At 36.8% G+C, this 14,042-nt stretch overlaps 1 protein-coding gene across 5 annotated transcripts in view; it reads right to left on the reverse strand.

The window, feature by feature from the left end:
* Positions 1-14,042, reverse strand: part of DIAPH2 (diaphanous related formin 2) — a 1,009,576-nt gene that overhangs the window by 69,177 nt on the left and 926,357 nt on the right. The window contains exon 28 of one of the 5 annotated variants that reach the window (XM_032881799.1): positions 8,325-8,391. The exons of the other annotated variants lie outside the window; for them this stretch is intronic. Within the exon in view, the coding sequence (XP_032737690.1) occupies positions 8,342-8,391 (50 nt within the window). The 3' untranslated portion in view covers positions 8,325-8,341. Of the gene's footprint in view, positions 1-8,324; positions 8,392-14,042 lie in introns of those variants that run through there. 5 annotated transcript variants of the gene reach the window in all.

Genomic DNA, 14,042 nt, shown 5'->3' on the forward strand with positions numbered 1-14,042 from the left:
CTAGAAAATGGAGGATATTAAAAATGATTCCGCTTAATATGCAAGACTTGCTGTGACTTTTTTCATAGTCCTTTAAATTCTGTGATAGATTAAATATGAGCATATATTATGTGTACCTTCTCCCATCTAGAGGTAGAATTTAATTCCCCATCCCTTTAATGTGGGATGGCTTTGTGACTTTGTTAATAGAATACAGTACAAGTGACACTCTGTGGCTTCTGACCCAGGCCTCAAGAGACTGTGTAGCTTTCATCTTTGACCTCCTGAACACTGGACTGGCCACATAAAAAGTCTGAACTTCCTTCTGGAGAGTCCATGAGATTGGAAGTGCCAGGCTGACAGTCCCAACTAACTACCAGGCATGTGAGTGAGTCCACCCTAGACCACCTGGCCTCAGCAGAGCCTCAAAATCACTGTAGCTGCCTGAGTGACCTTAGGTGAGACTAGTAGCAGAACTGTCCAGCTAAGGCCACCCCAAATTTCAGAATTGTGAATTGTTTTAAGCCATTAAATTTTGTGCATGCACGCACACACACACACACACACACATACAAGCATGCAAGCATGTATGGACACCAAGAAAGAGAACCATCACTCTGGTTTTGTCTTCTGCTTCCCAGCTCAAGTGTATCACGGCATAGCAATGTAGAAATATTTGCATTCCCTTGGGATATGGCAAGAATGGATAAAGTCACAAAATAATTATTATAGAGCATTAGGTCTTTGTGTTGAGTACGTCAGTAATCTGCCCCCCACCTTTTCATTGCTTATGATATACAGGCAATGTTGACTGGAAAGATGACTTAAGAGAATGAAAGCTTGCTTTCATTTATGATACGAATTTGCCTTCCTTTTCCCTGGCTTCAGTTACAATATTACAATACATTTTTGTGACCTTATGATTCCATTAGTATCTGTAAAACTCATTTCATCCCAATTTTAAGAGCGCTAAAAGCAAATGCCACCCTGAAAAATCATTGAATACCCTGGTAAGTATCTAGGTGAATTGGGACCCTTTCTAAATGTAATTAACTATGTTCCTTAACTTTTTGACTCAATTTTTCTTTAATTTCCTTTGCTTCTGAAACAGAATTCTAGTTTGGCATTTAAATTTGAGAGGAAATGTCATGGTCATTTGGGGAAGTAAGTTACCCATGAGGAATAGGCACTTTTTATTATGCCTATACGTAGTAAATGGTTTATGGTTTTATTTTTCTCATTTCCCTGGTCATGCTCTTTCACTTTCTCACTCTCTTTTGATCACTTGTTGCTCTCTCTCTTTCCTGAGAGCTCAAGAGAGACACATAGACATATCTTCTCTAGAAAGTTCAATGTAGTTGTATGAATAATTAGTGGAAAAGTTAGACTTATTACAAATATAAAATTTTAAGTATGCTGCTAAACCACTGTTCTGCTTCTAGAGTATTTTCACAGCTAATTATTATTTGTCAAGGGCTTGTCTTCATATTCTTTTTTTTTAAAGATTTTATTGATTTATTTGACAGACAGAGATCACAAGTAGGCAGAGAGGCAGGCAGAGAGAGAGGAAGGGGGAAGCAGGCTCCCTGCTGAGCAGAGAGCCCGATGCGGGGCTGGGTCCCAGGACACTAGGATCATGACCCGAGCCGACGGCAGAGGCTTTAACCCACTGAGCCACCCAGGTACCCCCTTGTCTTCATATTCTTAACATTCTGCAGGACCTACCATTTTATATATGACTAATTTATATATTTATATCTTATAATTGTTACATAATGATGCTCAACTATCTATTAATAACTTGGTGATATTAAGTTAAAATTTAAGATTTTCTTTGTATTTTTAATTTACAACCTAGGTTTTCAAAACATGTAAAGTAACTGCATATGTTTTAAGTCTGTTTGACCATTCTGAAGTTAAATATTACTCCACTTAATCTCAGCAAGATGCTAATTACTAGAAAACTCTACCATACATTTTGCAAATCAATTAAAAACCTTTAAAATCTGGTTTGAATTTGTGCATAAGAATTATCTCAACTCCTGTGAAAGTGTCCCTTTCCAACTGATATTTTCAGTTTATAGAACTCCTCTTTGTTTGGGGCACCTGGGTGGCTCGGTTAAGTGTCTGCCTTTGGCTCAGGTCATGATCCCAGGGTCCTGGGATCAAGCTCTGAGTTGTGGGTTGTAGCTTGAGTCCTGGGATTGAGTCCTGCATCAGCACAGGGCTCCCTGCTCAGTGGGGAACCTAATTCCCCCCCTCCCTGCCCCACCCCTCACTCGTGCTCTCCCTATCTATCTCTTTCAAATAAATAATCTTTAAAAAAATCGCTGATTCTTTGTTTAATGAAACACACACACACACACACACACACACACACACACTCCCCTTTGCTTAGAGTGGGAAAGAGGACAATGATAAACAAAACAAAAGGAAATTGTGTCCATTCATCTGATTTTTCACTCAGATCTTATCAATGATACATGGCAGTTCTCTCTTCTGGATCCTGACTTGAGCCACTTTGGGCAAATATTTGCTAATGCCAAGAGTGTACTGAGGATGACAAGGAAAGAAGACAAGCATTGTCTTTAGGGATCATTCACTGTTAGAGCAGATGGATAATCATGAGCCAATTGCTTAAATTAATGCTTTTGGAAAGCAAACCACATTATATACAGCGGTATTTCTTCACCCATCTTTTTTCATCGGTAAATTCAGCATAATCCTAAATAATCTATAATGGAGTAAACATGTAATCCACTTCTTAATGAATGGGTATTGTATCCTTATAATGTGATGGGGTATATGAAGTATAAATTTATGTATATTTTCCTCTGTTTTTTTTAACAGAGGAAATGGTACCACACAGCAGGATAGGGTCTCCAGAAAGAATTAAGTTCTGCTACAAAAAATAAACAAAATTAAATTTATGTATCTGAGTTTGTGAATTTCAGACTCATACCTATTACATATGTCAAGAGTCTAATATTCCTGAGTTCTTTTAAAACTGAAAACCAAAATGAAAGGAATAAACAAATAAAATAGTATGTCAAAAGAAGTTATCATATACATCTGTCCATACCAAGAAGGTCAATACAATTGCCAGGTCTCCTGTGTCCTCTTCTTCAACTATTATTTAAATATAAATTATTCTGCTTTCAGAAAATAACACAGGCTATGGTCTGGCTAGTATCTAATGAAATGCAAGTGAATTCTAATTTTGAACCTGCAAATTATTCTAGGATTTGGCTTTTTAAAAAACCCAATGCATTTGAAAGTCAGTATCAAGAAAGGAAAGGAAGTACTGTATTGTTTTAAGTCAGAATTTAGTAACCCCTTTTACCCTTTAGAGAACTTTGGACCTTTTGTAGAGACCTCTTTGGAAGATATACTCTAATCATAATTGAAAATCTTACTACATTTTTCCAGGCTACAATGCCTTATTGCCATGGTTATAGCTAAGGAAACATAGAAAGTAGAAAGGACTGGAATAATTCTGACTGCTGACAAATATTTTTGTCCACTGATAGATTTTTTTGGTAACCTACATATAAGGCTCTTAAATCCTTTTGGTTGGGTTAAAAAACCAGTTGTCTTAATGCAGCGAGCAAGGTGTTACTAGTTTTTCTTTCTTCTAAGTATATGTACTATTTAGAAAATGAAAAGAGTCAGTGTGTTATAAATGCAAACAAAGCATAAAGCAAAAACTAAAAGCAAACTGATTAAACATACTTTAATCTTGTAGTACCAAGTAACTGTAAGTATAGAATCTTAGTGGAGGCTTGAATCTATACACAGATGCAACTTTCTTTATTCAGTGTTTTGGAGATAGATCTACTTAGATAGAAATCAACCACAAAGGAAAAGTCAATTTAGTTTATCTTTACTTTTGACTTTGAGAGAGAGTTTCTGGCTAGCACAGCATCTTTTTCAATTTGTTTCAGTACCAAGTGTAACAGATACACTTGATTAATGAACTGATTAGCAACTTCTTTAATTACTTTCCAGTACTTTTTTTTCATTATCAAAGCTGCAGCAAATTTTTATAGTTACTATTCTTTAACTGTGGTACTCTAAAAACTTTAAAAAGAAAATATGAGAAATGTCTAATTTCAAAATAGGTTCCTAAGACTTTTATCACATATAAATCCTGTATCTTTCATTTCTCTAAAAGCTGTACATGTTAAGGGATCATAAAGGTTTTTTTGAATGAGCACTTTACACACAGCTCTAACAACTAGAATTATTACTAGGGGAGAAAAACTTCTACAAAAATGTAACAGTTAAAATTATACAAAACAATATAAAGAATATTCTGGATGTTATTTATAACCCAGTAATCTTTAAGCCATTATTATATACAGAAATGAAATACTGAATAATTTAATACAAAGACAAGCCAGGAAAGATACTGGATTTGACCATCTACATTAGTTAGCTATTGCTGCCTAACAATTTACCCTAAAATTCAGTGGTTTAAAAATAAACACTTATTATCACACAGTTTCTACATGGCACACGGTCTTCTATGTGGTTGCAGTCAAGCCACTGGCCAAGGCTTCGATTTTATCTGAAGGCTCAACCACACTGAGAGAGTGAGGCAGGATATTCTTCCAACCTCACATCCTTGCTGGCAGTCATCAGTTCCTGGGCATGTGGGCCTTTCTGTAGACTGCCTAAGTGTCCTCACAATATGGCAGTTGGTAATCCATGAGAGAGAGAACACACATGATGGAAGCCAGATGTTTTTGTAACCTAATCTCAGAAGTGACATACCATCAGATTTTCTGTATTCTCTTGTAGAAGCGAATCACTAAGGCTGAGCTCACATACAAAAGACATAAATACCAGGAGGTAGGGATCACGAGTGACCACCACAGAGGCTTTTTATCACAAACACTAACCTTTTCAAATTAAGCTAACAGATCAACTTACATAAACTTTAGTCTTAGGATTGCATAACCTAAGTGGTCTCAGTCCCTTCCATTTATTCATTTATGATTGCTCAATAGATCATTCAATATCAAGTGTGTTTCTGAAATTCTACTGCTCAAAAAGCTTTAATCCTATATCCCCACTGCATAGAGGATGCTGTTTAAACTCCCCAGTCAATTTTCTGGTCTTCCATGGTCTGAATTCTTACTCTAGTTGCATTGGACTACTTGTAAACATTGCACATTTTTCCACCTTCATGTTCCCTCTGTCTGAAATATATTGCACCCCACATCTACTTTCCTCTCCTCCTATTCCATTTTACCTGTCCAAGTTAAACCAATTCATTTGGGACTGGGTTCAAATACTTTTTCTGCCACGAATGCTTCTAAGAGGTCCCTAGTAAAATTCAATCCTTCTTCCATATTTCCATATAATTTAATTTTTACATCTATTATAGACTTAAGAATATGCATATTAAAATTACTTGCATGTATATTTGTCTCCTCCAATGAACTGTATGCTCCTTGAACACAGGGATTATGACTTATTCAGCTTTATTTTTCAAATGTTACAGCACCTAGCACAGTGTCTTGCTTATAATTCAGCAGTAAGTAAATTTATTTTATCCTTGTGTATAATTTTTTATAATTTTTGTATAATGAACATCTCTTTTGGCTTCCACTCAATCTGATGACATATTCCTTGGCAACAGTGTTTTATAAGGTTGCAGGGTATGTGATTTTCAATCCAATATTTAAACAGCCTTGAAAAGTGTGAAAGAGTGGGGTACTGGATTTATAGGGAAAAGGATGTAAAGCAAGATGCCACTGAAAGAAGAGTAAATGATCTAGTGTAGAAATTCTACAAACAGGTATTCTTAGTGTGGAATATTTGAAGGCCTTGTTAATTTAATATACTCTGGTATAAGTATTAAATGGCTACTTGTCTTTTAGGATATTTGTCATATCTCCACAATATTTTATTTAAAAAATAGCTGACCAAAATATTGAGAATAATTTTCACTTAGTTATATTAAGATCAGACCAATATAATTTTTTTAAATTAAAAAGCCAACTCAATATTTTTATTCTAAAGAGCCAGAAGTGCTTATGTAACTTCATAAATCGATAACACATATGAGTATTTTGATGACTAGCATTTTTTTTTAAGATTTTATTTATTGATTTGACAGAGAGAGATCACAAGCAGACAGAGAGGCAGGCAGAGAGAGAGAGAGAGGGAAGCAGGCTCCCTGCTGAGCAGAGAGCCCGATGCAGGACTCGATCCCAGGACCCTGAGATCATGACCTGAGCCGAAGGCAGCGGCTTAACCCACTGAGCCACCCAGGCGCCCGATGACTAGCATTCTTATTTGTGAAAAGTTTTGTATTGATTTCCCCCAACTCACTTCTCCTCTCCTTCTTCCAATGTCCTCCATGTTATTCCTTATGATCCACAAATAGGGGAAACCATATGATAACTGACTCTCTGCTTGACTTATTTTACTCAGCATAATCTCCTCCAGTCCTATCCATATTGATACAAAAGTTGGGTATTTATCCTTTCTGATAAAGGCATAATACTCCATTGTATATATGGACCATATCTTCTTTATCCTTTTGTCCGTTAAAGGGCATCTTGGTTTTTTCTACAGTTTGGTGACTGGGGTACATTGGGGTACAGATGGCCCTTCTTTTCACTACACCTGTATCTTTGGGGTAAATACCCAGTAGTGCAATTGCAGGGTCATAGGGAACCTCTATTTTTAAGTTCTTAAGGAATCTCCACACTGTTCTCCAAAGTGGCTGCGCCAACTTGCATGCCCACCAACAGTGTAAGAGGGTTCCCCTTTCTCCATATCCTCTCCAACACACGTTGTTTCCTGTTTTGTTAATTTTGGCAATTCTAACTGGTGTAAGGTGGTATCTCAATGTGGTTTTGATTTGAATTTCCCTGATGGCTAATGATGATGAACATAAACTTGAAAAAAAAAGTTTTATATTGAGTATCAAGGTAAAAATGGTATCAAGTTTTCAAAGCAATTTGTTTTGTCTCTGTCCCTAAAATGCCACATATTGTAATAGCTAAGCCTTAGTTTCCACTGAAACATTTTAAAACTTATCCTCTTCATAATTCATTTAGCTGTATTTTCCTAATTCCTCATTAGTAAACTTGAATTTCTTGGTAGTACAAGTTTTTTATTTGCATGGCAGCTCTATGAAATGTAAAGCAATGCTCTCATTTAGATAGTGCTTTCCCTAAAGATGCAAAAGAAGTTAGAATGAATATTCTATTCTCTGTTGTTTGTATAAATTATGTTTACCTACATTATCATGTATAGAGACCATAGTCTTTTAATCATTTTCTACTATTTTCATATTTTTGGTAAGATAAAGTACTGGAAGTGCTAATTAAGAGTAATCAATATATCAGTAAATATCAAATTATATTTGTATACTTTGTTTTTTAAAGATATGAAGCTAGATAATAGTGACCTTGGGCATTATCCATTCCTTATGGACTGCCAACTAGAAAAAAGTATTACATAAATGATAAATTTCCTGAATTTGATAATTTTACTGTGGTTACCTAAGAGAATAGTCTTGTTCTTAGAAAAGAGCCAGTGAAGTACTAAGGAGTAAAGGGGCATAACAAAACAAATGTGGCTAAAAGTTTAAATCAGTGAATCTCAGTTTACAGGAATTTTCAGTATTATTCTTGCAAATTTTCTTTACATTTGAAGTTACTGCAAATAAAAAATTAGGGGAAAAAAAGATGTGTTTGGGGAACCAAATCCATATGACTTGTCCACTAAACATAAAAATTTACTGATTACATATTTAATATCATAGGTCAAACCAAACATTTCCATGTCTTGCCTCAATCGCCGGACTAGCTCACTCTACAGTCAGTCAACTATCATGTCCTCAGGACAACTGCACAGTCTATGGAGAGGCTCCTCCTCCTCCTCATGAGAAGGAACTAATACCTTAAGATAGATGTTATTTATACTAAGTGGGGGGAAAAATATTGACCAGTTTGTTTCTACAGTATGCTAGTGAATTTTACTTTACTTATAGTAATTGTATACATTTCTTCAAAGCGGACCACAAGAGAAAAGCAGTGCAGTTAAAGTTGCCTGTACTTTGGATTTACTTTTTGCATTTTATTGACTTATTTCTAACTCTTCAAACATTTTTCATATTTACCCGCTACAGAGCCACTTCATTTGCTTCAGATGACCAACTGGCCCAGTGTGGGGGAAAAGCCTCTTTCTGGGTATGACACTTGGCCATGATTCAAGACAGAATCAGATTTAGTGACACATGATTTGGCCTAGACTAGAATGCAAAATTAAGTGTAAAAGTTTTGCAACTTACCAAACTGCCTCTGGATACACCCAGAAAAAATGTTCCAAAGTGTTCAGACTAGCTTTTCAGAAATATTGCAGTTGTAAAATCTGTGACACCAGTAATAGCTGTGCCCAACATAGGTTTTATTTAAGTTGTTTACCTATGCCAATGTTTAAGTGTACTATGCAAAAAGATGTGGATAATAGTACTCTTTATAGAAAAATCAATACACCCAAATAGTCATAAAATATAACAGTGTGTACATGTAATGCATTATGCAAGTACAAATAGCTCCACATTGGGCCAGATGGGATCTAATCATTCTGGACATTCTATTTAGCTATATGATTTTAAAACATGCCGAAAAGGCTATTTTCCTCAGACTAAAGCCATACATTTCACATTACTACTAGCAAATGATATTTGACATGCAATTTTAAAATGAAGTTACTCTAATCTAAAGTAATAGTACAACAACAGAGATCATAAATACTGAAACCTTTCATAAGACAAAATAGATTTTAAAATTCTAGAGTTTTAGTTACAAGTAATTAGAAATGCAATTTAGAACACTTAAAATGTATTTCTTTCAATGGTTAATTACGTTAGAACAGCTATTGTTTCAAATGGTGGACTAATAAATTGTGATAATTACTCTCTAAAAATTAGACTGCAACATTTTAATAAGCAGTCTATATGGCTAGAGAAGCCTAGTTTTTCAAACCTTGGAAGTTTATTTCAGTAAAGTACTGTGTTGGTATATACATGGATGCATATAGATACATTCATATAAATAAACAAACATTATGTGTATGTATGCATATATGCATTTAATAGTGGTCTTGTAAAACAGAATGGAACTCTAAAAAGAATTTTAGGGGCGCCTGGATGGCTCAACCAACTAGCCACCCAGGTGCCCCAGGTATTAACTCTTTAAATTATTGGTAGAATTTGCCTATGAAGCTGTCTGGTTCAAGACTTTTGCTTGTTGAGAGGTTTTGTTTTGTTTTGTTTTGTTATGGATTCAATTTCTTTCTTGCTTATCAGTGTGGTCAAGTTTTCTATTTCTTCCTGATTCAGTTTTGGTAGTTTGTATGTCTCTAAGAATTTAACCATTTCTTCCAGATTATCCAGTTCATTGGCATATAGTTTTTTGGTAATATTCTCTCATAATTGTTTGCATTTCTATAGTGGTTATTTCTCCTTTCTCATCTGTGATTTTGCATATTTGAGTCCTTTCTCCTTTTTTCTTGCAGAGTCTGGCTAGAGATTCATCAGTTTTGTTGCTTTTTTTCAAAGAACTAGCTCCTGGTTCTATCCATCTGTTCTATTATTTTTTGTTTTATTTTGTTTTGTTCTAGTTTTTATGTCATTTATTTCCACTCTCATCTTTATTATTTCCTTCCTTGAGCTGGTTTGGGATTTTATTTTTCTTTTTACAGCTCCTTTAGGTGTAAGGACAGGTTGTGTATTTGAGATTTTTCTTGCTTCTTGAGGTAGGCCTCTATTTCTATAAACTTCCTTCTTAGAACTGCTTTTGCTGCATCCCAAAGGTTTTAGACCACTGTGTTTCCATATTTGTTTGTGTCCATGTACTTTTTAATTTCTTCTTTGATTTCTTGGTTGACCCATGCAGTGATTAGCAGCATGTCATTTAACCTCCATGTATTTGTGGTCTTCTCTAACTTTTTCTTGCGACTGATTTCTAGTTTCATAGTGTTGGGATCAAAAAAGATGCATAGTATGACTTTGATCTTTCTGAATCTGATTCTTGTCTTGTGGCCTAATACATGATGTATTCTACAGAATGTTCCATGTGCACTTGAAAAAAATGTGTTTTCTGCTGTATTATGATCAATGTTCTTAATATAGCTGTTAAATCCATCTTATCCAGTTTGTCATTCAAAGCCACTCTTTCCTTGTTGATTTTCTGCTTGGATGATCTTCCCATTGATGTAAATGGGGTGTTAAAGTCCCCTACTATCATTGTATTATCTTTGATCAGTTCCTTTATGTTTGTTAATAAATGTTGTACGCATTTTGGTGCTCCCATGTTGGGTACATAAATATTTGCAACTGTTATATCTTCTTGTTCAACTGTACAGTTTATGATTATATAGTGTCCTTGTCTCTTTCTAAAACCATTGTTTTAAAGTCTATATTGTCCAGTGTAAGTATGGCTATGCAGCATTCTTTTGACATTCATTTGCATAACTGTTTCTTTATTCCCTCACTTTCAATCAGCAGGTATCTTTAGGTCTGAAATGAGCCTCTTGTAGGCAGCATATAGATGGGTCTTATTTTTTCATCCACCCTGTCACCCTATGTCTTTTGATTGGAGCATTTAGTCTACTCACATTCAAAGTAATTATTGATAGATATGTATTTATTGACTTTTTTTTAACTTGTTTTGTGGTTGTTTCTATAGTTTTTCTTTGATCTTTTCTTCTTTTACTCTCTTTCATGGTTTGCTGGTTTTCTTTAGTGATATACTTGGATTCTTTACTCTTTGTTCTTTGTTTTTCTCTTACTGGTTTTTGATTTGTGGTTACCATTAAGTTTGTATATAACATCCTATGCATATAGCACTCTATAATAAGTTGATGGTCGCTTAAGCTTGACCACATTCTTTACTTCTCTCCCCTGCCATGTTTTAGGTATATGGTGTCATATTTCACATCATTTTATTTTACGAATCCCTTGATTTATTTTTCCATACTTAAGTGTTCATATTGTCACTTCTGGTCTTTCCTTTCCACAGAGCTCCCTTTAATATTTTTTGCAGGGCTGGCTTAGTGGTCATGAACTCCTTGTCTAAGGAACTCTTTATCTTTCCTTCTATTCTGAATGATAGCCTTGTTGGATAGTCTTCTTGACTGCACATTTTCCCTTCAGCCCTTTGACTATATCATGCCACTCCCTCCTGATCTGCAACAGTTCTGCTGAAAAACCTACGGATAGTTGTATGGGGCTTCCCTTGTATGTAACTATCTTCTTTCCTCTTATTGATTTAATTTTTTTTCTTTTTTTTTAAATTATACTGAACTTTTTTTTTAAGATTTTATTTATTTCTTTGACAGAGACAGATCACAAGTAGGCAGAGAGGCAGGGAGAGAGAGAGGGGGAACCAGGCTCCTCGCTGAGCAGAGAGCCCGATATGGGGCTCGATCCCAGGAGCCCGGGATCATGACCTGAGCCAAAGGCAGAGGCTTTAACTCACTGAGCCACCAAGGCGCCCCAATTTTTTTTTTCTTTATCACTACTTCTTGCCATTTTTATTACTATGTATCTTGGTGTGGAACTCCTTGGGTTAATTTTTTGGAGGAATCCCTGGGCTTCCTAGGTCTGGCTATCTCCTTCCTTTCCCAGTAAGGGAAGTTTTCATGTAGCATTTATTAAATTTTCTGCCCCCTCTTTTTCTGGGATCCCTATAGTGTGAATGTTATTACACTTGACGGAATTGCTGAGTTCCCAATGACTATCCTAGATTTGCATAATTATTTGTCCTATCATTTGCTCAGCTTGGTTATTTTCCATTACTCTGACTTCCAGGTTATTAATTCATTCCTTTGCTTCATCTAGACTGCTATTTATTCCATCAAGTGTATTTTTAATTGCATTTATTATGTTCTTCATCTCTGACTGGTTCTTTTTTCTCTCTTTTTTAAGGGTCTCACTGATGTCCTCCACTCTTCTCAAGTCCAGTGAGTATCTTTAAATTACTTTAAATTCCCTACTAGGCATATTACTTATATCTGTTCCATTTAGGTCACTTTCTTCCTGTGGTTTGGGCTATATTTCTCTGTCTCCTTATTTTGTCTTACTCTCTGTCTGCTTCTATGTGTTAGGAAAGTCAGCTGCATCTCCTGCCCATGAAGGTAGCGGCCTTATGAAGAAGAGGTCCTGAGATGCAGTGCACACTACATCTGCACTGCACTGCAGGAACACTTGTAGTGCAGCGTCCCATTTCTCAGGATCTGGCCTTGCAGGGAGTAACTCCTGTTAAGTTGTCTGTCCCCTGTTTTGTTTTTTGTCACTTTCCCTTCAGTCCAGTTGTCTGCAGTGGCTCTCTGCCTATTGAGGGCAGTGCTTGGTCCCTGGCAGGGGTAGGGTGTGTTTTATCAAGGTACATGCTGGTAGGCTTGCTAATGAGGCCTGGAACAGCTGCTCTAGGGATGGGGGCCATCCTAAAAGGATCCCCCAAAAGCATGTGGGCTGTACTTTAAAGGCATACTTCAGGCTTCTGAAGCACCCAACACTGCCACCAGGACTGAGGCCCCACAAAAGACATGGATTAAGAGACAGTGCTGGTAAAGTTTTAGCTTGTCTTCAGGGGTAGGGGCCCTGTAGCACTGGGACTGAAACAAGTATGACTAGGGAGAGCAGATCCAGTGATGGGAGGGGAGGGGGCTTCTTGCAAGCAAGTTCAGTAGCGAGTGTAGGTGCTGTTCTGGTTCCCATGTTTATGCTAGGGGGTGGGGGAGGGAAATAATTCCTGCCAGCTCCTTTGTTTCTGGAGGGGTCTCTCTGAGATCCCTGTCTCTCTGGGACATGCTCTGTGATGAGTAAATCACTCTCATCCTGTGTGCCCCAGGCATTTCTCAAACTGCTAGCCCTAAGCTATACCTGCAGGGGCTGTTTGTTCTGCTCTCTCCTAAAGGCCAGGGACTTTGCTTCCTGATGGCCTCTGGGCTCTCCCAGAGCACAGCCAGATAATTTTTAGAATTTCAGGTTTTAAGTCCCACTATTTGTAAGAATTCATGAAATTCGGTCCCTCTCTTTTTCAAAGTCAAATGTTATGGTTGTTCATCTTCCCCGTGTGGGGTCCCTGACGTGGTCATCTGTTTCTTGACCTTCATCGCATCCCCTGCTCTCTCCAATCTGTGGATGGCACAGTTTGTTTGGGTCTCAAACTGTGTCTCTACCTTTCCTACCTTCTTTGATGTGGTCTCTACCTTTCGTTGTGGATTTCATTCTGCCAGTCTTTGTGTCATTTTCTGGGTTATTTATGCTGATGTGTTATCTAGTTGTATCTGTGGGATGAGGTGAGCTTATGGTCCTCCTACTCCACCATTTCCCCTTCCAGAAATTCCATATGATTGAGTCTCAAATATTATTTCTTCTGCTAGGAACATTTGCCTTTCATCTCCTCTCTTCCTGTTTCACTCTATTGATCTTTTACATATCAACTTAGAACATTCTAGGAAGTATTTTCTAATTGCTGAAGTTTGAGTTAGGTGACATTTCTTTATATTTCGTTAGTACTCAATAGTACTTCCACATTAGCACTTAACACAATTCTTTTTTTTTTAAGATTTATATTTATTTTACAGAGATCACAAGTAGTCAGAAAGGCAGGCAGAGAGAGAGAGAGGGGGAAGCAGGCTCCCCGCTGAGCAGAGAGCCCGATGCGGGGCTCGATCCCAGGACCCTGAGATCATGACCTGAGCCAAAGGCAGAGGCTTTAACCCACTGAGCCACCCAGTTGCCCCACAATTCTTTTTAATTTCCAATTTACTTATCTATACCTGCCTCCCCTGTAAAGGCAGAGACAATATATTTAACCACTATTTCTCAGAACTTTTTCTGCTTTATCTCTAAGCACTTAGCTCAGTGCTTAGCACATAGCCCAATAAATATTTTTTGAATGATTCAACCTCCTTCCTGTAACACCTTTCTTTTCTCTCTTCCAAGTACGCATGCTATGAGTAGTTCCTTATCTTCTTTTCCTCACTGATAGTTCATTTAGTGTGATTTTGGGAAATTTATCACACCT

Source organism: Lontra canadensis, unplaced genomic scaffold, assembly GCF_010015895.1.
Source record: "Lontra canadensis isolate GAN:19392208 unplaced genomic scaffold, GSC_riverotter_1.0 scaffold77, whole genome shotgun sequence".
Taxonomy (NCBI): domain Eukaryota; kingdom Metazoa; phylum Chordata; class Mammalia; order Carnivora; family Mustelidae; genus Lontra; species Lontra canadensis.